At 38.4% G+C, this 27,940-nt stretch overlaps 3 protein-coding genes across 6 annotated transcripts in view; 2 read left to right on the top strand and 1 right to left on the bottom strand.

Annotated features, from left to right (window-relative positions):
* Positions 1-126: 126 nt before the first annotated feature.
* On the top strand, positions 127-10,770 carry cip2a (cellular inhibitor of PP2A). Of its 2 annotated transcripts, none has more exons than XM_046370738.1 (22): positions 127-407; positions 690-792; positions 1,567-1,714; positions 2,151-2,263; positions 2,483-2,577; positions 2,673-2,769; positions 3,426-3,548; positions 4,004-4,149; positions 4,260-4,335; positions 4,983-5,216; positions 5,488-5,650; positions 5,731-5,878; positions 6,336-6,435; positions 6,563-6,681; positions 6,934-7,102; positions 7,460-7,552; positions 8,409-8,519; positions 9,069-9,265; positions 9,451-9,564; positions 9,667-9,749; positions 9,909-10,048; positions 10,392-10,770. In XM_046370738.1, exons 1-22 carry the CDS (start codon positions 304-306, stop codon positions 10,536-10,538), a joined length of 2,823 nt encoding a protein of 940 aa, XP_046226694.1. In that variant the 5' UTR covers positions 127-303; the 3' UTR covers positions 10,539-10,770. The 2 variants fall into 2 exon arrangements, with proteins under 2 accessions (XP_046226694.1, XP_046226695.1); XM_046370739.1 differs by having other exon boundaries at positions 129-407; positions 7,481-7,552.
* A 115-nt stretch (positions 10,771-10,885) lies between these two features.
* Positions 10,886-21,091, top strand: chrnd (cholinergic receptor, nicotinic, delta (muscle)). The gene is made up of 12 exons (XM_046370746.1): positions 10,886-12,233; positions 13,446-13,591; positions 13,941-13,985; positions 14,086-14,195; positions 14,830-14,985; positions 15,102-15,211; positions 15,905-16,105; positions 16,570-16,681; positions 17,108-17,222; positions 17,379-17,589; positions 18,421-18,539; positions 18,735-21,091. Exons 1-12 carry the CDS (start codon positions 11,972-11,974, stop codon positions 18,915-18,917), a joined length of 1,770 nt encoding a protein of 589 aa, XP_046226702.1. The 5' UTR covers positions 10,886-11,971; the 3' UTR covers positions 18,918-21,091.
* Positions 21,092-22,122: 1,031 nt separating this feature from the next.
* The window catches only part of LOC124049293 (butyrophilin-like protein 2), a 59,347-nt gene continuing 53,529 nt past the window's right edge, over positions 22,123-27,940 (bottom strand). For 2 of the 3 annotated variants that reach the window (XM_046370743.1, XM_046370742.1), the window contains exon 9: positions 26,257-27,329. In XM_046370743.1, the coding sequence (XP_046226699.1) occupies positions 26,970-27,329 (360 nt within the window). In that variant the 3' untranslated portion in view covers positions 26,257-26,969. Of the gene's footprint in view, positions 22,390-26,256; positions 27,330-27,940 lie in introns of those variants that run through there. The other variant, XM_046370741.1, reaches the window with a different exon arrangement.

Below are 27,940 nucleotides of genomic sequence, written 5' to 3'. Positions count from 1 at the left end.
CTTTATTATTATTTACTGTTTTGTTTTATTTTATTTTTTCAAGGGAAATATAACGGCTGTTTCTTGCTCCGCCCCCCAATTTACTTGAATTCTCGCGTGGCTTTGCCCAAGACATGCATAAAGGGGGAAATGTAATTTTAGTTCACTGAATTTATAGAAAAATCATGCATGTCACTTTATTATGTTGTTTGATTTAAATCCAAATACAATATTGTAATAGAGCCTATTGGTTTATATTCTGCACAACCCAAAATAAGCTTGATCGATGTCGATTTAAAATAGCTTGTCTCCCCTTTCTCGTTCATGGTCTATTTCTTTCCCATTCGAAACTCGGAGCGGGAGGAAGTATCTGCTGTGTGTATGTGTAGCCGCTTGTTGATGTTTCTAGACGAAGAAAACCATCACAGGTAGTCTGCAACAAACAAGAACGAAAATGTCGTATACGTTAATCGTTTAAAATAAATGAGTGGTCGTCAAAAATGTGAAGCCACGTTTGAACTGTTTTGCTTAATTTGCTGTAAAGAAACGAAGGTAGTCTTGTTAGCTATCGTTAGGGCTAGCAACTTCAGTTAGCTGTTCAAGGTGGACATTGTAAAACGTGACCTACTTCTTTTTCAAAAGCAAGAGTTAATCGATTATGTGATGCTTCACTGTTGTATTCCCAACGAAGCTAGTTTTTTTTCCTACAGGATGGACATGACTACGTGTTTGAAGTCTCTGTTGCTGGCTATCCAGCAGTACAGAGATGGCAGGACAGCGCAGAACGCAACGCAGTTACAGAAGCAAGTAGAGGTGAGTTTTGTTATCTACTGCTCCCTTCGTGTTAGCCTGCCATACCCAGGGCGCAGATTTGATTTCAGAGCTGACAGAGAGACAAGGATGGAAAGGAGTATTTCTCGTAAATCAGTGCTTAAATGATTTACATCCATTCTCTTGCAATAAACATGTATGAAGTGTGCTAAATAGGAGGACATTTTTAATAATATAATGCTGCATACAAAAATATACAAACAAAAGTCGCATTTTTCCTAATGTCAAGATAAGTAAATACAGTTTACTATATCGGAATAATGTCTAACCCCTCTCCTGATCCAAACACAGCTCAAAGAAGTTTGTGATGAAATAAGGGGTTACTGAAATATATAAATAAGTAGCGCAAGATACTGGACATAAGACTTGTCCAAATAACTTTAATGACCCATAGTATGATTGTACATATAAACTATATAGTCAAATGTAGGAGCCCCTACTTACTTAATTGAGTTTGCAAGTTTTTCTTTACGACAAGAATTGCATGAAGTAAATTTGCTACAACTAGACAGATACCATTACAACCAGGACAAACGACAAATGAGATGATGCTGAGCAACTTCTCCCACAGTAAGCGTTGACTGTGTGCTTGTCTCTAAGCATAAATAGGGAAAACCAGATCTGTCATATCCTCGTGATTACAAGCCAAAAAATGGTGGGGGATATTGTGTTTTTAAGTTGACAGGTGATTTTAATGTTCCATACCATCCTGATGTAAATTTACACAGCCTGTGCATGTTGTGTTTGTGCTTGCAGGAGGTTTCAGGCCTGAAATTTGACCAACTGCTGTCCTCAGGCCAGGTTCTGCCCAGTGAGTGTGTAAGTGGGTTGGTGGAGCTGGCAGGAAACCCAAATACCAGCCTGAACTTGACAAGCTCCATTATTTCACTACTGGCTCAACTAGGTAGAGTGCATCTGTGTACACAATACATATTACATGCTTTCACACCACACATGCAACATAACCTAAATGCCCTGGCAGGTTTTGATTTTGGCATCACACAAGAACAGGGGCAAATATTGATGTCTTGCAGTTAGCTTTTCAGAAATCTTCCTGACACATTCAAAAGCTTTCACGTGCAGACAAATAAGATCTCACACAGCCATCAAGTTGACTGTTGATCTGCTACCTTGACATATGTCATCAAAGTTCCTCATCCTCCTTGAACCATATATACAGGTGACTGCTACGCTGTAATAAGACAGTGTGAAAATAGAAAGCAACACTGTCAGGATTTAATTACAGATTAGTTAGTGTGTGACTCCTGAAACAAAAAAAAGGAACTACCAGCTCCTTCTGAAACAAATTCTTTGCTTTCCCCACACCTACATGTCCTCAGCCTGTGACAATGAGAGTCGGGAGATTCTTCACAGCAGCTACAACCTCACCAGCACCCTGGCCTCTGTCATCCACTGCCACAGTGCCACCCCAGGAGAACCCCTGGTACTGCAGGTAAGTCCATCCCTCACTGGTTTGACTTGTGAAACATCACGACTGCACACTTATGTGTGTACTGGATATTTCTGATCTACAATTTAAGTACAAATTCTTTGAAAAAGTCACGGTATACACGTAGTCATGACTGAGATCCACTTTTTGATCCAATTTTTCAGTTCTGTAAATTCAGTGACTGATCATTTGTTGTAACACGGTCTCCTGTGTATCATTCAGTGTTTGCAGGTGCTGCAGAAACTGACTTACAACACTCGGATCTTCCTGTCTACAAACTACATGCACGAACTCATCACTTTTCTTGTGAACAATATGTAAGAATCACGTCTCACTTTTGCCTTCATGAAGTTGTTGGACTGTTGTATTTTCACATTCACATAACCGCATTACCTTGGGTTTTGCACATCAGCCAGTCTCACAATGATGACATCATCTTGCCATGCCTCGGTCTCATGGCCAACCTGTGTCGTGACAACCAGTCCGTGCAAAGCCTCATCAAGTCTCTGGTGAGTTGTGTTGAGTGAGTGAGTTGTCTGGCTGTGTTTTCATTAACATTTTATTTGAGCAGCATCACAGTTGCCAAACACTGAAATGTGGCGCTAAAATAATTATGGAAACTACTGTCATAATCAATTAAAAGAAACAAGCTAATATTTTCCAAATGCTGAATTTCTTTGTCAAATGTGATAGTAAACTGAATATGTCTGGATTTTGGACTGTTGATCATTTCAACATTTAAAGACATCAACTGAAGGTGATTGACAAATGAAAAAAATAAAAGCAATATGTTCATCAAAGCATTTTATTTTAAATTTGATTTGAAATGGTGTTTGAGAGGTCATAAAATTCAGAATTCTATTATTAGAACATAAAAGTTTGTTGATTTTAGTAATTTTATGCTAATTGTCACTGCCTTTTAAAAAGTGGTTGACAGCCATGAACAGTCACAGAGCATCTGAATCGTAAAATAATTCAGGAACAAGAATGTGTCAATGTGTCATCGTTTTCTATGCTTGACCAATTTTTATTAAACCTATTGCACTTCTATTGTGCGGTAATAGATAAATGTGGCATCCACACAAAATAAAAATTATATCGGTGACTGGCTGGTTTCAAATGCCTCCCTTTTTGTGTTTGTGTGTAATATGTGTGAATATTTTAGGACAATGTGAAACCTTTCTACCGTACTCTGATCAACTTCCTGGCTCACAACAGCCTGACTGTGGTGGTCTTCACGTTGTCCATACTGGCCAGCCTCACTCTGAATGAGAAGGTTGGAGAGAAGGTAGGTGGGGAAATGCTATTTCCTGGGATCTGCCCACATTTAAAATCAGATAATAAACTTATTGTAATACTGTGTACATGTGGACACTTGGCATCTTTTTCTGCATCTTTTCCAGCTCCAATGAAAAGAAAATCTTAACAGTGTAGCTGACATTTTGGAATTTTCAGTATTAGTTTTTTTTTGTTTTATATACTGTAAAATATTGCACTCAGTGTTGGATGCAGATTCATACTGAGATCCTAAGTTTGCAACCCGTCATCTTAACTAAATGTCAAGTGTTGCTTATCTCCCTAATGATGTAGGGTTTTGTTTTTATCTCAACTGCACAAACAGCGTATTCGTCCTTCCTTCCTCCTTGTTCCTATTTTCACTTCAGCTTTTATTAATGCGGTGAAAATAAATGAATAAACTAGTAAATAAACTATTCTGTTTGTCCTTGTGTGTTCTTCCTTCAGCTCTTTGATGCAAAGAACATCCACCAGACCTTCCAGCTTGTGTTCAACATCATTGTGAATGGCGATGGTACTCTGACAAGAAAATACTCTGTTGATCTTTTGGTTGACTTGTTGAAGAACCCCAAGATAGCAGATTATCTCACTAGGTACATCAACAGCTGTACCCACATGTTTCTCAAATGGTCTTCCTGGTTGCTTCAAGACCCTACTGAACTGACTATTTGTAAACGCTGAAAAACATTTTGTCCATTTCAAGGTATCAGCACTTTTCAGCCTGTGTGTCTCAAGTTTTAGGACTGCTGCAATCAAAAGACCCGGACTCTGCAACAAAGGTGAGATGAGAGAACCCGGACCACATTTGTGCACATTACACGTTATTCTGTATATCTTCATATAAATGTCCGAATGCACAAATAAGCACTGGATCATTGCATGTCTTAAAAAAAATGTTAGTTGTTATTGGTGATTAGAATGTTATGCATCAGATCATGTTTTTTTAATGTGAGGATCTCTGGCTGTGGTCACACTGACCTTTTCATAGTAAAATAGATTTAGTAAAAGTATATGTGTTTTTTTGTTATTAGATAGAAGACAGTAGAGCAATGAAGTGATAAAAAATGCTGGAGTCATAGCTTGCTGCTGTAAAAGAGATTTTTAACATCAGCACATGCAGATAACCTTAGGTTGTAGCACACAGGTGCTTCAAAAGTGCACAAAAAAACAAAGACTCTATACTTCATGTGCTGTAGATGAAACTTGAATTTAAGAAAAAGAAGATACCACTGAAGCACTGAAAGTTTACACCAAATGAAATGCTTGCCCACTTATATACATAAGCTTTACTTTAAATACTTATTAAGCGATATTGAAGAGGAATTGTCAGTATTGTCAGAATAGTCATTTCTTAATTGATTTTAAAATCAAGAAAAAAAAAATTCTCCATCACAGTTTTGTTTTTATCTGTCTGTGTTGGTTGCAGGTGTTAGAGCTTCTCCTGGCCATGTGCAGTGTCTCAGGGCTGCGTCCCCTGCTGTGCGAGGTTGTTTTCAGGCCGGTGGGACCCAAACTAAGAGCAGCAGGCCGCAGGCAGGTGCTGGATGGTGGATGCAAGGCTGAGTCTGGACTTGCCCTGGTGCAGTGGCTGAGCTCGCCTGTGGAGGGCGCTGAGTCCTGCTCGCTCCAGGCCCTGCAGCTGCTGCACGAGCTCCTGGAGGTACAGCAGACACTGACCAAGGTTTTAGTCAGCCTGTGTGGAGGAGTTGTGTGGTGTAGTGGTTTGACCAAAATCTAAGAAATTGTAAATTCGAGAAAAGAATGTAAAATGGCTTAAATATAATTTATTTCCATTATTTCTTTTAGTTTTTTCTTTCATTGCTGCTGCATTTTGTCAAGCTGCTATTTTGTTTACAGTTGCCCTCTTAACTTCTTCCTTCACGTGAGGTATAAATTCAGTCCTTATTTGACTCTTTTTCTGTTTCCACCAGGAAGCTTTGGTAGCAGAGCGTGTGTCTGACTGTGTGCTGAGCTTTGTAGAAATGTTACTTCCAGTCCTGCTTGGGCTGCTGAAGGGAGTCGATCGTGCGCAGGGAGACACTCACCTAAGAAAACACTGCCACCGCATCACACATGTCACCAGTCTGCTGCTTAATATCCTTTACCTGACTGCACCGCTCTGCTGTTTGACTATATTTGTGTTTCTGTGTGTTTTGAAGCCTTAACTGAGCCACTCCTGTGTGCTGAGGATTCCACCAGATCTTTAGTGTCTTGTCAGGTGAGCGCTCAGCTCTGCCTCTCTCAGGTTGAGTCCCTTCTCTCTTATTGTCATAGCAACAACCCACTCACCTGCCTACCTGCTGGTTCTGACATCGATCTCAGGTGAGTAAATGTAGATAAATTCAGACATTTATGGGATTTTTTGTTTTGTTTTTGCATAAAGGGACTACAACTTGCTACAACAAAACTTAAAATGAGCATGAAAAATACAATGGACTGTAATGCGGCAATTAAACCTTCCAATAATTAAAAAAAAAAAAAAAAAAAATTTAATCTATCAAATTAGATCTGCACCAGACTCCTCCATCATTAAATGCTGCTTACATGTTTTTGCATTTTGCAACTTATGAACTTATGAGACAAATGGCCTTCATTAGAATTATGTAATTTTTTTAATTCCTTTGTGGCTTACATCTGTACTTTTAGCTAAATGCTGGACTTTTTCTTATAATGTAGTATTTTGATGCTGTGGTATTGCTATTTACTGAAACAAAAGATCTGTCTTCTTCCTCCACTGCAGCCTTGCAACAAACAGTTGAAGTTGTGTGTTTTGTCTCAGTCAGGTGTATGCAGAAGCTTTGTTGAAGACTCTGGAGTTAATGAGCAAACTACGGCAACAGGTGAAAGACATGGAGACCAGTTTCTACAGGATGTTGCAGGTACACGCACACACACATACACCCACACTCTCACACTCACAGACATCATCTCTTTCTTTTTCATCTTTTGCTGTTCTTTCTGTTCTCTGGTTTTCTCAGTTATTTTGCCTTCATCTTCATCTCTCAGGACCAGAGGATCGTGACTCCCCTCTCTCTGGCCCTGACGTCCCACCACAGAGAGCGTGTGCAGACTGGACTTTCTCTGTTGTTTGAAGCCACACCCCTCCCAGACTTCCCCTCACTGGTGTGAGTTACTCACACGCTGATCTAAAGAGCTTCCTGCTGGTGGTCATGTTGATCAAAAACATCTCACTAATCAGCAACTAATGTCGCTTCAGGCACTGTGATGTGGTGACTAAGAAGAAGTCCCAAACCTAGTAACAATGAATAGAAAAACCTAATCATTACTGCTGGTGAAATGGATCATGTGAATATACCTTGTGAAATGTGGACAAAGTAGTTGCCAGTTTTCTACTTAATCAAATCATATTTCTTAAGTCTGGGAGATAGTATCGCTGCCAACAACGCCTATCGCCAGAGAGAGGCTGAGCTGTCTGTCAAACGTGTCGCAGTGCAGGAAGTCCCGCCTTCCAGCATACTGGATTCTTCTGGTTCTTCCAGTAGGACCGTCCACAGTCTGGTTGAGAAGATACAGAATGGCTTAGAGGTAAAGTATTTGTGTGTATGTGTGTGTGTGTTAGGAAAAAAGTACTCACGTTATTTTTTTAGTAGTGTGATCAGAATATTCTGCCATGACATTTTGTTCACTGCTGTTTGATATTTAATTCTTACTTTGTTGTACTTACTGATGCTTTGTAGAAGTCATCATTCAAATGCCTACTGCTGTCACACATCAATTGGACAGCACACTAAAATATGTTTTAGGTCAGATTAAAGGGCAGATTTATCTCCATCTGAAAATATATAGAGCTGCAAGAAGACAAGATTAGGGAAAGCCAACTTGCAAAATTAAATTTCTTAAGATTACGCAAATAAATGAAAGTGTTAAATGCCTTTGTCACAGATGTCTTTTTGTTGTCTACAGCTGCAGGACGTTAAGGACTCACATGTATCTGAAATCATTGATGTGTATGAGCAGAAGCTCTCTGCGTTTACAGTGAGTAAAGAAAATGTTCGCTGACAAGTTTCTTGGTCTTCTGGAAGAATCATTTTTATCCACTTTTACTAAATGATGGAGTCCTTTTATGACTTTTGTAATACAGCGAGACCCATAGCCCTTCTGTTTAAGTTTTACTTGCATTGTTTGTGCATGCACCACGTGTACATGCCCTCTCCTGCAAAGGTAAATACTGCACATGTATTTTTGTTGAAGCTCTTATATCTCGCAGTGAATAGATTTTTGTTTTTTTTTTGTTTATAAGTGAATATATGTATAAAGACTATGCACAGCTGTAAAGGGAAAAGAAAGTCATTGTATGGAAATGTCTATATTGTACTGTTGTTGATTAAAAACTGAACAAAAATGTTAAAAAGCAAACTTTTAGACGTTAGCTTGTCAGACAGATAGTCGGACGAATTTTTGATCTTTATATTTTACTTCAAAAATTGTAAAATTGTGATTGAAGCACAAATTGTTTCCTGCTTTATTGTTTAAAGAATTAGTCAAATTGGCACAGCCAGCAGTAGTTTAAAATGCATTTTAATAATGATCTAATCCAACTATAATATATAATAATGTAAAATGTAATGTATTTCAATTTTGATTCTACTGTTACTTAAACAAATGCTCTTAATACTTTGCCCACAAGTGACAAAAACTGAACATTAAAAGATTCAAAAAGGGTAAGATGTGTTGCCAGGTACTACCTACTTGAGGCTTATTTGTTGGAACAGCTAGTAGTGCAGATGCACAAAAATTTGCATAACTGGATTACAACAATTAAGTTAACATAATACTGTAATGGTTTGTGCCGTTTTCTGAACAATAACATCTCACTGTATCTCGCTGTCAGTCTAAGGAGAATCGATTGCAGGACCTGTTGGAAGCGAAGGCTCTGGCTCTCTCTCAGGCCGACCGTCTTATCTCTCAGTTTCGCTTCCAAAGAGCTCAAGCCGAGGCTGAGGTAACATTCACATGCAAGAGCTGCAGTAACGTGGCTTAAGTTATCAATGTTCTGTTATTCTGATGAACAGTGGAGTACTGCCATCAGACTTTAGGGCTGTGCGGTTGAACATTAATCAAATTGTTCATCCACAAAAAAACACTTAGCTCCTATATTGATAATTGAGTAATCATTTGAAAAAATCCCAAACCTTTATTGATATCAGCCTTTTTGATGTTAGAATTTGCTGTTTTTGTTTCTCTCATTGCAAATTGAATATCTTGGATTTTTGGCTGTGAACCCTGGGAAACTGATATTTTTCACATATTTCTTACATTAATTTAAAACAAAACAAAAAAATAAAGAATATAATAGATCAGTTGAAAAGAACTGTTAATTGCAGCTGCAACTAATTGCTGTTATTCTGCTTGGAAAAAATTTTAAGTTTAGGTTGTTTCTGTAGTGGCAATTGTCTATTGAATGAAACAGAATCAATTCTTGTTTTTCTATAAGTCTAATCCATACGTTTACAAACGGACCCACAGCTCTGCTCTGTTTGTGTGCGTGCAGGCCTGTAAGCTGGGTTCTCTGCTGAAGGAGGCGGAACGTCGCCGTGAGGATCTGCAGACCGAGCTGAGCAACCAGCTGCTGGAGGTGGAGCGCTCCAAGGCTGACATGGAGGAGCTGCTTCAGCACAATGCCAGGCTGCAGCAGGACTCCGAGGAACACCAGGCTCTCAAAGGAGCCTACAACACCCTACTCAACAGGTCAGTGACCTACAGGCAGGATCGATAGAAGAAATACCTAACAGAACTGCATAGATGCATTGTATGTGCATTCAACATCCAACAATTTTCTTTTAAGCCTCAGGCTGCAGGAAACAAATTGTGCGAGTGAAAGCACCGTGAAGCTTCAGCATTACGTGTGTATAACAATTTCACCTCCTGTGCAGGTTCAATGAGAGCGAACGACTGCTGAAGGAGCTGCAGGCGGCTCACATCTCGCTAACCAAACAGAACGAATCTTTGAGGAAGAACCATGAAGCCTTGCAACTGCAGCACGAAAAGTAATCTCTCTCTCCGCTATCTGCTTTTTTATTTTGACATAAATACAACCAGAAGCATATCAGTCAGCAGCAGATTCCAGATTCTGTTCTGGTCTTTCTCAGGATGGCATCAGTGTTGGAGGAGAGAGAGGAGGAGATCAGATCCCTCCATTCAGATGTACAGCAGAAGAACCGTGACATCGCAGGTTGGTCTGCCATCTGCACCAGTCAGCTTGTAAAACCATCTTAGATAAATCACACAAGTACACATGCGGGGATCCCACGAGTTTATTTCCACGGGACCTTGATTCCCATCATTCAGCCATATAATTTGCTCAACTTAATGCTTTCGTTGTTCTCGTCAGGTCTGCGTGGTGAACTGCAGGCTGAGGAGGAGAAGGTGAAGGAAAAGGATCAGGAGAGGAGAGATCTGGAGGACACAGTGGATGTTTTGAGAAAGGAACTCAACAAGACGGAGCAGGCCAGGAAGGACGCCAGCATCAAGGTAACGAAGAAGAGAACAAAATGTTGTATTCTGGAAAGTAACTTTGAGCTAAGCGGTCAGACAAGTGTAATGGAGTAAAAGCTTTAGTAGCATTAGGTGGAAATAATAATCAAGTACAAGTATTATGTTAAATCACTGCTTGTTGTGGGGGCTTAAATAAAACAAGTGTAGTATAAACATATCCCCCTCTGAATTTATTCTACTAAATAATATTACATTTCAGATGTTCCCTATGTAAAGTGTAAAATCATAGTGATAAATCATAACTATGCTGTGTATGTAATGTATAATAATGCTGTAGAGATTTGAGGCACTGAACCTCTGGATGTTTCCTGTGTTCCAGGCGTCGTCTCTGGAGCTCCAGAAGAGTCAGCTGGAGACAAAGCTGAAGCAGAAGGAGGACGAGCTGAACAAACACTCGGCGATGATATCCATGATCCACAGCCTCAGCAGTGGCAAGATGAAGTGCGACGTCAACCTGTCGCTCTAAGGAGCGGTGCAGATAGGTGGAAGGAAAGGAAAAACTTTATAGACTGTGACAGAGCGATGATGCTTTTTAAAGTCACTGAAGTTTTTTAATACTTAATATAATACACTTAATGAAATATACTAAACTAACTTGTGTTTTTAAAATCAAGGAAATCTTTTTACGTGTCATGTACGTGTCTGTGTTGTTGTTACTTGGTAAATAAATGAAGGATCTGTAGTAGGTCCAGATGAAATATGTGTGTATATGCTTTTGAGTGTGAGTCACAAATGATATCGTATATTTTCATAGGTTACATGCTAAGATTTTGTCCAAACAAAATTGCAGGAAATGCTCAGGATAGAGATACAGCACGGAAACACCAGCTATGAGCTGTGCACATTTTCTCTGGCATCTGAAACAATATGTTGTGTATTTTAACTTGACAAATGCTTCATACTTCAGGTTACCAAATTACTTAATACATACTTTGTGTGATTGCATTAATCAGTTTACAGAACTCTTAAAATGTGAGAGTTTTTAAACTGCAGCTTTCCAAACTGCAAAGCCTGTGGAAAGTGTTTGTGTAAACGATGTTGGAGGGAGTTTGGCTGAACTTATTTTACTCATTCAGTGGAGATGAACATTTCAAATCTGTTTTTAAAACAAACAATTTGATCTGAACATATTGTCATGATCCCTGGGTTCTGCAGGTTCCCGTTTTGCAGGTGAGTGACCAGATGCATGCTATCGTCTTTTCCTTCTTATTTTTCGATTTGATTTAGTGACACTACAGGTAGTTTGGGGGCCAATCTTAGGCTGGTATCCAATCGTGGAAAAAGTTCATGTCGAAACACTAAGAATTTCAGTCAATTTCAGAGACATCTTGTGTACAGCAGTGAAACCTTTGAAACAAACATCTCTATGCCTAGTTACGTATCCACAGATTCTGTGTTTTTCTCTGAGCTAAGGGGAGAAGATGTAATTTATCAATCATTTTTAACAAGCTGATTGAACTGTTTGATGTCTGAGAACACATGTGAAGGGTATCCTTAACTCCAGACAGGGAAGCTATATATACCTCTATATTGCAGCTTCCCCATTTGAAAAGTCTATTGTTTTACACCACAGATTAGTAAACCAGTTAAATTACAGTATGCCTGAAAAATCAAGTCCTTCAATAGTAGTGCCCTCATCTGGCCAGTCAGTGACTGTTCAGTGTTGGAACAAATGCTCTACTTTTGTTAAGTACAAGTAGCTTCAGTTAGTGGGTTACTTCTAACCACGCTTTCTTGTTTATTGATTGATCTATATGCTGATAGCAATTAGATTATGATGATCCTCTCATCTCTTATAACCCCGGTTTAATGTATTCTCTCTGTCAAAGTTAAATTTTTCTGTAAGAGTTAAACCAGCTTTTCACCTGTAAATCATGATATGATGTTCAGATCTTTGTTATGTTATTTCTGTATCTGACCCCCCCCCCAATTCTGTTTCCTGTACAGAGTGAAGCTGATGGCAGCTGGCTGCTCACGCCTGCTCTCTGTGTGTTATCTATTTTCTCTCCCATGTTTCTGCAGCTGCTACCTGTCAATCACTCAGTCTTGTTGGCAGAAGGTCGGTGGGTAAAAGGACGCCGGACTTCTCACCAGCAGTCAGCCATGAAGCTTCAGCGTGCTGCCCTGGGCACCGTGTTCCTGCTCGCTCTGTTCTCATCTGGTGAGTTGCTTGAAAATTTCACTTGCAGATTGAATTTGTGCTATAAAACTACTTTTTTTGCAAATTTTAGTTGAGGTTGCAATTTCAACTGACTTGTGTTTTTAAAGGCCGCACAGCCTATTTTAGTATTAAAGCAGCAAATGTTTGTTGTCAGCTATAAATGTCTGTGTTTATATCTTTTATGCTAAAACATGCAAGTTTTTCATTTTCAGCTTCTCAAATGTAAACATTTAAGGGTTTTCTTTGCAGACAAAACAGTTTGAATATGTCATCCTTTGCTTTTGATAGTATTTTCTTATATTTATATATATACAAAATAGTTAATTTATTAAAGTGAGAACAATTATCAGATTGATTGATAATGAAAATAAATATTAGTTGCAGCACTAGAATGACTTCTCAAAAATAAGACAAGTTAACTAAACAGAATAATATTACAAGATAAAAGGTAAGCAGTATCTGTGATGAACCACCAGAACAGATCAGTGGGTGACTCTGACTGGGCTTTGGTTTAATAAAAGAAAAGGTGAAAGTAAGAATAAATACAAACAAACATGGCTGCGTGGTAAGCTGGAAGGGTTTAGAGGGAAAATGTCCTCCAGGTTGTCCCAGTGTAGGCTGTTGGCGTGACAGCAGCAGAACCTCAGAGCAGCTGCCAAGATACCCTGAAATACGATCAGCATGAAAGTATTCACACACAGCCAGACACAGTTTGTTTCCTGTGTGTGTGAGTCAGGTGGAATGCTTTATTTACAGTATTCTTATATCACTGTAAACCTACATTTCAGAAGGAAATATAGTACTTTTTAACTTAGTAGTTAATTGTTACTTTGTAGATGCAGATTTAAAAAAAAATAACATGCTCATAGAATAATGTGTATTATTATAAGATGAATTAAACCACCCAACAGTATAAAAATGAATGGAATTAGCTCTGCTGCATTCCTGCAACACTGCGTCCACTCCTGGTGTCTATGGATTTGTGTTCTTTGTTTGACGCTCCCCCACACAAACTGTGACCACACAGTGGACGTTAGGTACTTGGATGAGGATGTTTTATTGGTGTGATGTCAGTCTCTTTTGCTTCAGTCGAGTATTACCCTTCACATATCTATCTCTTTCACATATTCAGTTTATGGTGCCAAGTTGGAAAAAAAGTATATGTTTTCTTGACTTAAATGAGAAGTGTGTGTGTGTGTGTGTGCGTGTCAGAGTGCTGGGGCAGGAACGAAGAGGAGCGTCTGATGAACTACCTGTTAAAAGAACGAGGATACAACAAAGAGTTGCGTCCAGTTGAGAGGCAGCAAGATGCAGTCGATGTTTACCTCGCACTCACGCTCTCCAACCTAATCTCTCTGGTACAGACTGTGTGTGTGTGTGTGTGCACGAGCGAGTGTGTATGTTTTTAGATGTTGTACCCAAAGTGTCAAAACTTTATTTCAAACAGGACTTCAGATTCAAAACCTAATCCTACCAGGGGAATACGTTATCTGCAAAAGAACAGAATAAAACCCAAGGATTTAGTTACTAAAATACAGTCAGATATTGTTAACAATATAACCAAGAAAATGGAAAACATTGTATTGATACTTGAGTTTATCTTTGACAGAGTTTTGAAACTTGATTTTCGAAAAGCAAAAATCTCAGGAGCAGGATGACAAGTTGTTCCTCTTCTAATCTGAGTTATTTCTTCTCCTTCCTTTGTAGAAAGAGGCAGATGAGACACTGCTGACTAATGTATGGATAGATCATGTAAGGAAATGACAGTAATTTCTTTCATTTTACATTGAAAGCAACTTTTTCCTCATGAATGCTTTATTTCCACTAACTCTGGACATGTGTGTGGTGACAGACGTGGACTGACTACCGTCTCTCGTGGAATACAACAGAGTTTGATGGCATCGAGATGCTTCGCCTGCCATCCAGCATGGTGTGGCTGCCAGAGATTGTGCTGGAAAACAAGTGAGATTCGCTTTCGTTCTTGTTCATTTAAAGTGTGGAGAGAGAATACCTTCCAACCTGTAATAAACACACTGGCCTTCTGCCATACAGCTCTTTTACTTTTATTTTTAAGAGTTGACAGCCCAGACTTGCTCTGAGAAGTAATTGTTTTTGTCTTTCCTGTTTAAAAATCCATTATATTCACTTCGAGTGGTGAGAGTTACAATAACAGTAAACAGTGAAAGAGATAGCGTGAAACATTCTGCTTGGTGGTGCGTTCATTCAACTGCTTGCAGGAATCAAACTCATGGTGGAGTTTTCACAGAGCTTTTTATAAAACACATTTATCAGACAAAACAATCTCACTTCCTATAGATCCATTTAATAACTGTTCTGGAGCTTTTGATCATAATATATGATCTTCATTAGGAGACAGAATCATTTAACTGCAAATGACCAAGCTTCAATTTTTTCTGAGCACTGAAGAGCTTCCCATCCATGCCAATGCTTCGAGCAGATGAAAATAATGTGATGTGACTGAAACCCCCAAACAGCCTCCGGATACACCTTGAGTTGAGATTACTCCACTGTCACTATATGTGTGTATTGTGTATATATGCATGTTGTAATCCTATCTGCCCTCTCCCTCCACCAGTAATGACGCCCAGTTCCAGGTGGCCTACTACAGTAACGTACTGGTGGATTCTACTGGTCTCTGCTACTGGTTACCCCCTGCCATCTTCCGCTCCTCCTGCTCCATCAGTGTCCAATACTTCCCCTTTGACTGGCAGAACTGCACGCTCAAATTCACGTAAGTAGCACGAGCCAAACATGTTTTTTCAGCTCGGAAGAATTTTTAGCAAATATACTAAATGCAGCAAAAATGTTCCTCTCGATAATATCAACATTTCGCATGTTGCTTTGCAGCTCTTTAACATACAATGCCAAAGAGATCAGGATGCTGTTGAAGGAAGAGGCAGATGAAACGAGCAGCTGGACAGTGGAGTGGATCATCATTGACCCTGCTAGCTTTACAGGTAATTTGTTTTTCCTTCTTGTTCCTGCAGTTGAATGCAAAGCAAAGCTCCATAAAGACATGGTTGGGTGAGTTTGGTGTGGAAGAACTTGACTGGCCCTCACAGAGTCCTGACCTCAGCCCCATCTGACACCTTTGGGATGAACTTGAACAGAGATTGTGCGTGGTCTTTTTGTCCAACATCAGTGTCTGACCTCACAATTGCCCTACTGCATGGGCAAATATTCCCAGAGAAACACTCCAAAATCTTGTGGAAAGCCTTCACAGAAGAGTAGAAGTTGTTATAGCTGCAAAGCTGTCTATGTGTTTAGAATGCATTGTCATTAAAGTCCCTCTTGGTGTAATGGTCAGGTGGCCCAACACTATATAGTGTATAGTCTTTTTATGTTAGCTCAGCATCAGTTAGCTTCATGTCAGTCCTATATTAGCACCACTTTGGCTCTATGTTAGCTCTATGTCAGCTCTGTGTTGCTGCTATTTTAGCTCCACATCAGCTCTATATTAACTCTGTCCAAGCCCTTTAAATGTTTTATTTTTAAATAAATACAATTTGTTGTTTATTTCCCTTCTTGTCATTTCCGAATCATTTTAGTTTAATTCGGATAATTCTAGATTGTAGTTATGAAACAGAAATTCCTCCTCCGGTTGTTAAAATTTCCTGTCCTCCGTCTTGTTTCTCACCACTTTTGAATAGAGAACGGCGAGTGGGAAATCATCCACCGGCCGGCCAAGAGAAACACCTACAAGCACATTCCCATGGAGAGCAACAAGCACCAGGACATCACCTTCTACCTCATCATCAAACGCAAACCTCTCTTCTACATCGTCAACATCATCATCCCTTGTGTCCTCATCTCCTTCCTTGCCTCGCTTGTCTACTACCTGCCTGCTGACAGTCAGTGCATGTTTACGTCTTTAAAAAAACACCGGTAGAAATTAAAAGATCAGTTCAACCAAACCACCAGAAACATTTTTCTTACTTGCCTCCACAGGTATCAAGCCATACAGATTAGATGAACAGAATTTTGTGGGGTCACATCAAATATGTTTTTCTTTTGTAATTTCAATGATTTCACTATGAACATTTCAGTTTCCTAAACCCTAAATCCTAAACCCACAACCAACAGCAGAGCAAAACATCACATTTAAACCACATACAAAACAAACAAGTTTAGTGTCTTCATATCTGGTCAACTTGAAATACAAAATCTCACCTGATTTGACCTGAATATAGCTGTTGTATTTTTTTTTTTTTTTTTTTTTTTACTGAATGAACAGCATTCATGATGGAACACGGCAGAGCTCATCTGGACACGCTGGGCTCTTAAAGGGGTTTTGTGTGTCTGTGTGTGCTTGTAGGTGGTGAGAAGATGACTTTGTCCATCTCGGTGCTGCTGGCTCAGTCTGTGTTCCTGCTGCTGATTTCTCAAAGGCTGCCGGAGACGTCCATGTCGGTTCCACTTATTGTCAAGTGTGTAACACCCAGATGCACACACGCACACCAATCGGGGAAGTGTTTTGGTGGAAATTCATTTAATACTTCTGGAGTTGTAGCTATCTGCTGACACTTAGCTCTGTTAATATTCACTGTAAGCCCATTAGAAGAGTGATGTGACAGCAGATTAAATGACTTTATTTAAAATAGGAGTGACAAACTAAGATAACAAAATGGTATAAAACAGGGAAAACTTGGCTTGACTTTTATGAAAGTTTATTGATGGACATACAGCTGCAAGTGATTTTCAAGTGCTGCTGCCTTTTCCCTTTTGCTGAACAACAAATAAAGTAAGAAAGCAATAAGATCAAAGAAACATAAAATGATTGTGGCTATGCCAACAAAAGCTCAACATTCAATCACACCAACAAAATCTGAGACAGTTGTGTGTGTGTGTCTCAGATATTTGATGTTCATCATGGTGTTGGTGACGGTGGTGGTGTTGAACTGTGTGGTCGTCCTCAATCTGCACTTCAGGACACCGAGCACACACGTTATGTCTGAGTGGACCAAGAAGGTAACACACACACACACACACGCACACATATTCTCCTCATAACACACAATAAACACAACAATTGGACACAAGCATGCTTATTGCAACACACAGTCTGCTAAAAAAGTGTATTAGCCATTATATAACATGCTGCCATTATTTGTTTTGTGTTTTCAGTTCTTCCTCGAGCGTTTGCCCCGCATCCTGCGTATGTCTCGCCCCACAGAGGCGGAGCCGTACTGGGATGCAGCGTTGCCACGGCGATCCAGCTCAGTGGGCTACATTGCTTCGGCAGAGGAGTACTACAGTGTCAAGTCCCGCAGTGAGCTGATGTTTGAGAAACAGTCAGAGAGACACGGACTGATGACGCGAACCACACACGCAGCAAGTATGTCCAGTAATATCAGTCAGCATTTACGCCTGCAGTAATTTTATTTCTGGTCTCTTGGGCGCAGCAGAAACAAGTTGTGACACACCATTAATATCTTCACCTTTTTTATGTTGATGCAATGATACTGTTCACCCAGCAGTTATAAAGCAATTTTATCATTAATTTGGAGTTGTGTTGGTATCCACCTAAAAATGCAGGTGCAATGTGGATACTATCAATCTTTACCTGTTAAATGTTCCACTATGATTACCAGCTTGTTACTGTGTCTGTCTGCTGTTGGCTGCTGAGCAGGCAGTGTACAGTGGGTTATAGAGGTTTTTATCTGTGAACAGCTGCCTGGTGCTGCTGACAGCGATGATACTGAGAGGGGTGAGAGTGAACCAAAACCGTAATGTTTCAGATCAGACAGATAAACAATGAGCTGAAACTGTAAAGCTCCATTAAAACCAAAATCATGTTCTGGAAGTCCATCCTGCCAAATGCAATTAAAATGCGTTGAAGATTTCATATTGAATTTTACTTTTCTTTTATAACGTTCTTTGTTGATTCTGTGTCCCTGATGTTTGTTCTCATCAGTATCAGATTTTTGTAACACTATGGTGATGCCAAAGACAATAAAGTTCCCAGCTAACTACAGTTTGATTACATAGAATGCGGACATGTAAAAAATGTCTCACTCAAACTAATTGAGCCCCATTTTAACTTGATTCTCTTGGTCCCCTGTAGGACATGAGGTGCTATGAGCTCATTTCATCGTTCCCTGGAAATGGTTCTTCATCAGAGCTTTACTGAACCACTGTGTGTGTGTGTGTGTGTGTGTGTGTGTAGCTGTGAAGCCACAGGATGATGGAGGTGTTACAGATCAGCTGTATGCAGAGATCAAGCCGGCTGTGGACGGTGCAAACTACATCATCAAACACATGCGCAACAAGAATGACTACAATGAGGTGAGACAGAGAGAAAAACAGGATGATGTATTGTCATGTAGAGGCTGTTATTGCAGCAGATTGATGCCAGTGGTGTCAAAATCTCATGTTCACCTATTGGTGTGATGTTCAGTTGTCCACATACTTTCGGCTATTTGTGCAAAATCATATATGTAAATTAGAAGAGAAACTTTAAGCCTGCTGTTCTGTTCACAGGAGAAAGATAATTGGAGCGGCATTGCTCGTACGGTGGACCGACTCTGTCTTTTCCTGGTCACCCCGGTGATGACCATCGGCACCATCATCATCTTCCTGATGGGAATCTGTAACCACCCTCCACATCTGCCCTTCAAAGGAGACCCACATGACTACAGAGAGGAAAACCCACGCCTGCTGTAACACACACTCACACACACGCACACACACACTGGACAATGCACAGTCATGTTACTCTGTACTGTTTCAGTCCAGAAGTTTTTTGCTTTTTCATTATTTTTGTTTGAAAACTTTTCCAGGTGCATAGCTGTGTGTCTTCTTTCTTAAATTTGAAGTGAATAACTACATCAACATATTATTATCTTAATTTTATTTGTGTGGTTTGAATAAACAGTCACATTCAGCAGACATCTTTTTCTTTTGTTTCTCATTGTTTCTGATCAGAATACATCATTCAGATTGAGCTTTGGGTTAAATAATGCAGTCCTCCATACATGATAATAAGTTTTAAATATTATTTCCAGATTTTTCAAAACTCAGAAATAGAAATAGATAGAGTTGATGTCATTGGACTTGGGATATATAAATTAATGTAATTGTTGACTCCACAGTCTAATGGCCAAAGACAAATGACACCACTATTTTTCCACTATGCTATACTGTCTGCCACAGGGCAAGAATTTTCCTGGAAAAATTAAAGCTCAGTTTAGGGCATAAAGAAAGCATGTCTGCCATTGCACAACTCAAACAGGACAGGATTTGTCATTGGTGGTTGAATATCTATGGGAATTCTACTATGCAAAAGAGAAAGCAACTTGTTCATGGAGGAGGCAAAGAAAGAAAACAGGGAATGATATGAACCGAGGTGAAACATGCCTGAACAGGTGGGCATTTTCTCGATGAGGTGAGTGACTTCTGGTGTTTTGTTGAAGTTTGGCACCCCATTGATGCTGCCAATCAGTTTCTTGTTTCAGTAATTTTTTCAAGCAAAAACAGTGAAAAAATGATTCAAAAAAAGTCTTTAGCTGAAGAGAGGAAACGTTCTCTGGACCTGGTGGAGAATACACTGTCAAATGAAAGTAAAATCCTCTGTGCAGGCATCTGGTTTCAAACCTGAGTTGTCTGACTGGTCTGAGCAGATTGTTATATGCACTCAATAAATAGAGCAGGGAATCAAATATCAGCATTGTTTAAGTTTGACTTTTTAAATGAGTTAATGTTGTGTTTTACTTTAGTTTCTGCTACACTTCAGTCACACTTTGGAAACAGTAGGCATTTTTGAACACAAACATCTTGGCATATACAATATCTGTTTTTGACATTTAAAATAATTTGATAACAATGTCTTTGTGTTTTAACATCTTCATATTGTAGCAAACATTTTGTCAAAATCCTTACAATTTAACAATTAAGACTAATTACATCAAGTATGAAGTAAAAGTATAACATTATCTTACTGTTACTGCAAAGCACACAAAATTTCCACCACAAATTAATAAACTTATTTTTGAAATGTTTACTGTTTTATATGCACCCAACAACTCCTGGTAGTAGGTGGCTGCGTTGAGTCCTTGTATTAAAAAATGACAGTAACTTAAAGTTAAATAACAGATAATTGTGCTAATAAAACAACGGCTAGAAATAAGAATACATTACATGAGGCTTCTTTTGCACACCTGCCAAAGTACAGATACATATACGTTTTATCCTAGATAAATTTGATGATTATGTTCTGTCAGTCGAAATGCAATTTCCGACATGTTACACGTTCCAAACTTCATCACAAAGCCTAAAATTTTATTCTGAATCATAAAGATGCAGAAACACACACACATGACACAACATAAATACTGACATTTATGTCACATTTATCCAACTTACGTTTGTTCATAGAAACCACATAAAAATGGAACAGGAGTATTTAAATGATACAAATTTCTACTTATAATTGAAAAATAAGATTTTTAACTCTTGGCACCAGATACATCAAAAATGTAAAAGTCTAAATTATTGGGATACAGCTTTAGAGCTTCTCTCCACAGGGGCCAGGTTAGAAACTACTGAATGGGGAACAGACTGGGGCACATTTGAATTTTTTTTTAAATGTGTTAATTTCATTTAAAGCTCAGGTTGTTGGCTACAATAAACTAAAGATAATGTTCTTTAATGAAGTTAATAAATTAATGCCAAGGAGAGAATGACCGAAAATTACGCAATCATATTTTGCTTCTTTCTCTTCGTTTTGCATTTCTTTGTAGTAATTTTGTGTTTTTTGGATCAGTTTCTGGGCCAAATCACAAAAGTGAGCCATTTCCTTTTATGTATGAGTGTTGTATTGTTAAACATTTGAGTATCAAATTCAGTAAATGAAGAAGTCACTTCTGAAGGCCTTTATCCCACATAACAGGAGACACAGGAGACACAGGAGACAACACAGTCCAATGATGATGTAGATGTAGATGTTCTGTTCAGAGTCTGAAAAATAAATCAGAAGGTCAAGATAACACATTTTTCCACATGTCACTCAACATGCATGGCTGAATGTAGCAGCATTAACCGATTAGCAAACTCCAAACTCTTTGGATTTCTTTGGTATAAACTTTACAGACTGACCAGGTTGCTTTGTGCTAATTTAGACTGTTAGTTTAGTGTTTGGTTTCCCAGTGAGTGACTTAGGAGGCCATTAACTTTGCTTAACTTAGTATAACTTAGTAGTAAGTTATAGACTGGAAGAGGGGTAAATAGCCAGATTGGTTCTAGCTGTTCAGTAGTTCCGTCTTTGCAGATAATAAACAATGATGCTAAAAAAATAACCATGCTACCGGCCATTTTGTTGTTTGTTTTTCACCACTTTTCACCTAGATTGAATTACAGCTATGATAAAATATGACAACAGTGAACTTCTACAACCGCAGTGAGGTAAGTTTTAGGTTAGATGTCTGTGCCGTACTTGTTTACAAACAGCTGCTGTTAGGACTCAGTGTTTCATTACCGTTAGTTACTGTGACTTCAGTCCAGGTGATGTATGTTTCTTCAGGTGTGCTGACTTCACAGGTGTAGGTTCCCTGGTGCTCTGGCTTCAGACTATGCAGCTGTAGGCCTCTCCTTGCTGAGAGGCCATTGGAGATATGAGGCTTCCACTTCTCCCAGACCTTCACCTGCGACTTCTGACCAGTGATGGAGATGGAGAGGATAGGATCTGAGCGCCTGAACCTCCAGGTGAGGTTAAAGCTCTGCAGGACGCTGTGTGGCAGACTGCAGGGAACTTTCACATCACTGCCAGGAGAGTCCAGGATGGAATCTACAACAAACAGACAAGAAGAGATTGGTTTTCAAAAAGCTTGCTGGTATTGAAATTTTACATCAACGATACCAAACTTACCTTCATGTTTCAGGAATGCTGTTTTTTTGCTGGTGTCGCTGGTTACATGACAGATGCAAGTCTGATTTATGGTGCTGTTTTCCTTTAGCTTGAGTGAACTCTGGATGTTGTAGAAGCCGAATTTGTTTTTCTCTGTCTTTGTTTTGTTCAGGAGGAGCTGAGTATTAGTCGGAGGATCTGTAGACCAGGTGAGTGTCGGAGCCGGGTAGATGCTTTCAGCTCTGCAGGTGACTGAATTGCCGTTAAACTCAATGTCAACTTCCCGGACCGGAGCTACAGAACAGGAAAGATAAAAATAGTTTTGTGCCTCTAAATAACTTTAAGTGTAAGTGTTTTCCACTGTCTCAGATTTATTTGTTAAGCTAAAAAGAAAATCAAAACAAGTTCTTAAATAATGGTATGTTAAATATACTTTAATAAGGGTTTTATTTTAATGATAATGATCATTTATTGGGAAGACCATATCAGCAATGTAAAAATTATTAAAACCAAAAAAAAAAAAAAGTAAAATAAAATTGGAAGTTTCCTAATTTGCTATAACATATGAACATTTCAGAAACATTTCTTTGAGGCCGAAGAAATTGGAGCTAAATCTCAAAGAGCAGAACAATACAATACCTTCTAACAAGTACATTTGCCATAAATGGTAAACTGGGATCAACAACAATGAACCCAAATACATATACAATGTGCAAGGTCAGCGAGGCTAATTTGCTACTAGCAGTCAACATCATAACATAAGCTTTCTCTTGAAGATTGAGAGCTTACTATCAAGAGTTTGCTGTCATGCCACAAGTGTAGACATTAATGCATTTTTTTTTTTTAAATTTGGTATGTGAAGGTGTGAGCTAAAAAACATTTCTGGCAAGAGAGACATCTGGAACACCTCTGCTGCACCCAAACTCCCGATAGGCATGAAATAACGGATGGATAGCCTGAAACAAGCAACTAATGAGACGTTTACAGGTAAGAATCTTTAAGAAGACAATCTTTAAGACAAACACTGATAAATTACATTACCTAAGGACGTTCTACCTGCACAAATGCACTCGTAGAACAAAACTGATTGACAAGATCAACTGAACAGAGCTCTACAGCACACCTGATGGCCAACAATGGCACAGTGTACCTTTAAGATGCAAAACAGATTCCTATTTATACCAAATATTCCAAAATAGGCCATGGCTCCCTTATGTCACCCTTACCTTTCACAACAAGACTAATGATGCCAGACTCCTCAGTTCCTGGTGCGGTCATAGTGATGCAGAAATATTTTCCCTGGTCGTTCGGTGTCACATTTCTCAACACCAGTGTTGCGTTGCCCTCCAGAACATGGTCTGCATATAAGCCAGTTCTCCCTTTGTACTTATCAGCTGGCGAGTTGTGGCCAACCACAAAGCTAGTGTTGCCATAGCGTGTACAGCTCACTACAGCTTTCTTCTTGTACCACATGACCCTCACACCTTTGCCATCAGATTGGAACTGACATGGCAACACACAGTCCTCCGAATTCAAACATGTGACAGTTAACTCTGGTAACAGAGGAAAAAGAAGACACATTCAGAAGGCATTTAAGTTTAGACATAAAACCTAATTTTAATTTGCTTGTGATTTGTCTGCTTGGATGTGCATTCTTAAGTTGCAGTGTCCTGAGCTCTTTCAGCTACCATAATAAAGTTGCATAAAATCAGGTATAAACTGCCTTATTAATTAATGTAATATAACATGGAGAATATTGTCAGAACATGTCACATCATTCCAGTTTTTTTGTAATTGGAGTGTATAACTTGAATATTTTTACTGATTGACACATAGCAGACTTTTAATATCACAGCCGGATGTATTTCACCACATTATATGCTGTTGGGTAGCTCACTGAGACAAATGTCATGAAGTAAATTACACTGAATACAGGCCTATATCCTGTAGTGGAAAATAAATATGAAGTAACATAAAGTGGGCATACTCAAATAATAAAGTTCTCTACAGTACATAACTATGTATGTACTTGGTTACATTCCACTGCTGGTATGTATTCATTAATAATATTTCAAGTCTCAAAACAATAGTCAGGTGCTCATGTGAACACTGAAACAGGTTTTATTTACTGTAATCACTGTAAACTGTCTTCATGCTGCCAGGTATGAACTTGATTATGGTGTTAAGACTGACTTTAAATGTTAATAAATCAGCATTTTGATTTAATAATAATATTTACATATTGGTAATATTAATGAGGAGGTTTAACAAACAATGTTGTTTTTCAGGCTTCTGTGCAAAGTCATTTGTATCACAGAACATAATAAAATAAAACAATGTGCCTTGCAACCATTAAATCAGAAATACATTTCTTTCCAAATATATTTGAAAGAGCATATACTGTATATTAACAATCGGAGTATACTTTCTGCCATATTTTCTCTTTCTCTCATAGTTTATCATAATTTATTAGAGATGGTTGCTCACCTTTTTCTTCCACTTGAGAAAAAGTCAACAGGAGACAAAAGAGAAGTAGACCTTTAGGTGCTGCCATTATTATTTCACAAAGATTATAAAGAAATTATCACAGTCCAAAACCTTCTGATCTCAACTGCACTGTGACATTATACTGCTGATATCCTGAATTGACATCAACACCCCATTGAGGCATGCAGGGAGTCCACATGAAGTCATGTGACCTGAATGTGATGACAGGAGGCCAAAACAAAAGGTTCCACTGACATTCAATCCAACACTGCCATCTCCTGATCATTTAAGTGAAACCAAAGGTCAGTCTGAGGGATCATAGAGACACACTGCTGTCTGTCATATTCCTACTGATATTCCTATAATAATTCTACGTTCATTGCATTTGTGCTGCTGAAAAGAAATTCTCCCATTTGGACATTCCCCTTGTAAAATAATTAACGAATTAGCCAGCTGGTTTCATTTCATAGCATGTTTTTAATTTCTTTTCCAGCTATCAGAAGCGTAGACAAGAAAAACAAAGGTGTCATTGTTTTATTGTCTGTCCTTATCATTGTTGGACGAAATTGTTCTTATTGTAAGATTTCCCCAATGAACTCATCTATGAGCAGCAGAATTTCTTTCTTACTCGAGTTTACTTTTCTTTTGGTTTCCACTTCTAACAATCAGCCGTATTTATATATTTAGATGTCATAAATACAGTATTTATTTCATGTTAATTGCTACCTGAAATATTAAAAGTTTCACACAGGCAACACAGAATAGCATTTTTTTTAATGACTGAACAAAATGTTTGGGTAAATCTCACAGCAGACCTGTGAATAATCATCATCAATTGTGTCATAATGTTTGGGTTCAGATCAGCATCAAATCTGTTTTCTCTTTAGACCAGGAGAGAAGTCTCAATACTTAAAAGAAAAAGGAGTTCAGCAGCCTTTGAACTTTGTTTTTGCCCTTTTACATTTGTAGAAATATTCTTTATTTTGAGAAAATCCTGAAAACATTTGCAGAAATAAAAATTATTGGTGCAAGTTATAGCAAATAGGAAAATATTAAGGTGCCTGGTGCATTAAAAGTAGAAATGAGATAATCACCTTTTTCCCTTCTGTTATTTTACTGTTTGCATGAACAACCTTAACACTGGCACTTATAAGTATGGTGGTAGTTGCATGACAGGAATAGTAGTAGCAAGTTTGAGCTACAGTAAGAGAGAATTCAGTAAACTGCTCAATAACTCAGAATACACTTTAAAGGTCAGCTTGTAGAGTGACAGTGAAACTGAATCTGAAAATAATCAAGTTCCTTATTTGCCATTTGTACAACAGTTATAGTGAAGTGGTTTTTAGCAATTCTGTAACTGTTGAACAGTAGTGATTAAATGAATAACCTCTATGTAGACATGACATGTAGTAATGCACTAAATGTATATGCTTACTTAGAACCTGTTGGATGGGTAAAATTCTCTGATTAGAAATAAAGTATGATTTACAGATAATAGCAATCTGTTTGGCCTCTGAATGAGCAACATACTGCATTAGTTTCACAGAAAAACAAAATACAAAACAGATATTTAGATTACAAAAGTAAATAAATACTCTAATATTTCATATCAAAGTCAAAAGTCACATACAGGCAGCTGTGGGTGTTGTACTGGACTGCATAATAAACTTTATATTAAATTCATTAAATTCTCTGATTAGAAATAAAGTATGATTTACAGATAAAGACAATCTGTTTGACCTCTGAATGAGCAACATCCTGCATTAGTTTCACAGAAAAACAAAATACAAAACAGATATTTAGATTACAAAAGTAAAAAAATACTCTAATTTTTCATATCAAAGTCAAAAGTCACATACAGGCAGCTGTGGGTGTACTGGACTGCATAATAAACATTATTAAGGCACAGCACATGAGGGAAGGTTGGAAAAATACTGAAGGAAATGTGATAAAATACTGAACAATATAATACTGAACGTAAACAAACATGGCCATTGTTAGTATTCACAGCTGTCAAGTTGGCATGTTAGTATCTTAACTAGTTTGCTGAAAGTTGGAGCAGTATATCCACAGTCCTCATAGGTTTTGGGTTGAATATCTTATGGAGTTCACATGTTACTGAGTTCATTCTTACACATGAGAAACAATGTTTCAGATCTAATGAACTGACATTTTTGGATGTGGCACTTAGCAAGTAAAAGTAAAAGATTTGAAATGAAATATACCAAAGAAAACATCCTTTAAACAAAAAGTAAAGTGCAATAAAACATGATGAACAAACACAAGAAAATCTGACCAAAACAAATGTGACTCAATGTCCAGTTCATATCAACTGAAGACATTTTGGGCTGGGCAGAACCTGTGAATGCATTGAAACTGAACTTCCCTCATTTTATCAATAAGAAAATACTTAAGAGGCAAAGACCAGAGTTTTCTCCAAGGTACAAAACAGAGAGGCAAAATGTGTTTTCAAAAATATCCACATATACGCATAGAAATGACGACAGGGCCCATGATTTAAACTGGGTGACATTATCAGTACTTAGTGTCATGAACGCACAATAATAAAATAGTAAGCATGGAAAGCTGTTCCCATTAATGTCCACCTGCACCTCCTCATGTAGACGCTGAGACAAAGTGAGGTTGCAGTAGCAGGGAACTGTGAATGTGACACACTTTGGTCCACAAGGAGTCACTGCAGGGCTATTATGATGGATGTTTGCTTCATGACTCACTGACTCCCTCCCCTCTGAACAAAAGTGATCAGAATTCACTAGAAAAATACATCAAAGTGACACTCAAAACAAACTTTGACTTGTCCGTGTTCAGTATAAAGAACAGCAAAATGAATGAGCACAGCAAACACAAAGCCTTCAGCTGATTTGGTTTAATTTCCTCTTTTATCTTGAATCTGCTGGGTCTGAGTTTTTTTCAGTACACTTCCTCTTGAGGTCAACGTCTTTTTTTAGCCAGATTCTTTCTTAAAGGAACAGTTCACTCCAAAATCTAAGATACATATTTTCACATATTTTTAGTAAATCAAAAGTCTCTCTAATAAACCTTTCTCTACAAGGGACAGTTTAGGCTACATCAAAAAATCTTCATGGGAGTTGCCCAAGTTTTGGAGATATCAGCTGTCGAGGTGTCCATTTTGTATTTGCATTTGTAGATGCATGTTTCTTTCTCTGCAGCAGTTCTATAGAAAGAAAGTTTCTACAGTTTTAGTTCCTACATGAAACTACTGACAACGAGGTCTGTGGATTGTCTTAAATAGGTCATCATTTCTGAAAAGAGACATTGCTGTTGCTGAGTTTCAAATGTATTTTGGTGCTTTGAGCACCACAAGTGAAGTGCCAAC

The sequence above is a fragment of the Scatophagus argus genome, chromosome 18 (genome assembly GCF_020382885.2).
Source record: "Scatophagus argus isolate fScaArg1 chromosome 18, fScaArg1.pri, whole genome shotgun sequence".
Taxonomy (NCBI): domain Eukaryota; kingdom Metazoa; phylum Chordata; class Actinopteri; family Scatophagidae; genus Scatophagus; species Scatophagus argus.
This window is presented reverse-complemented; position numbering and strand designations above follow the sequence as displayed.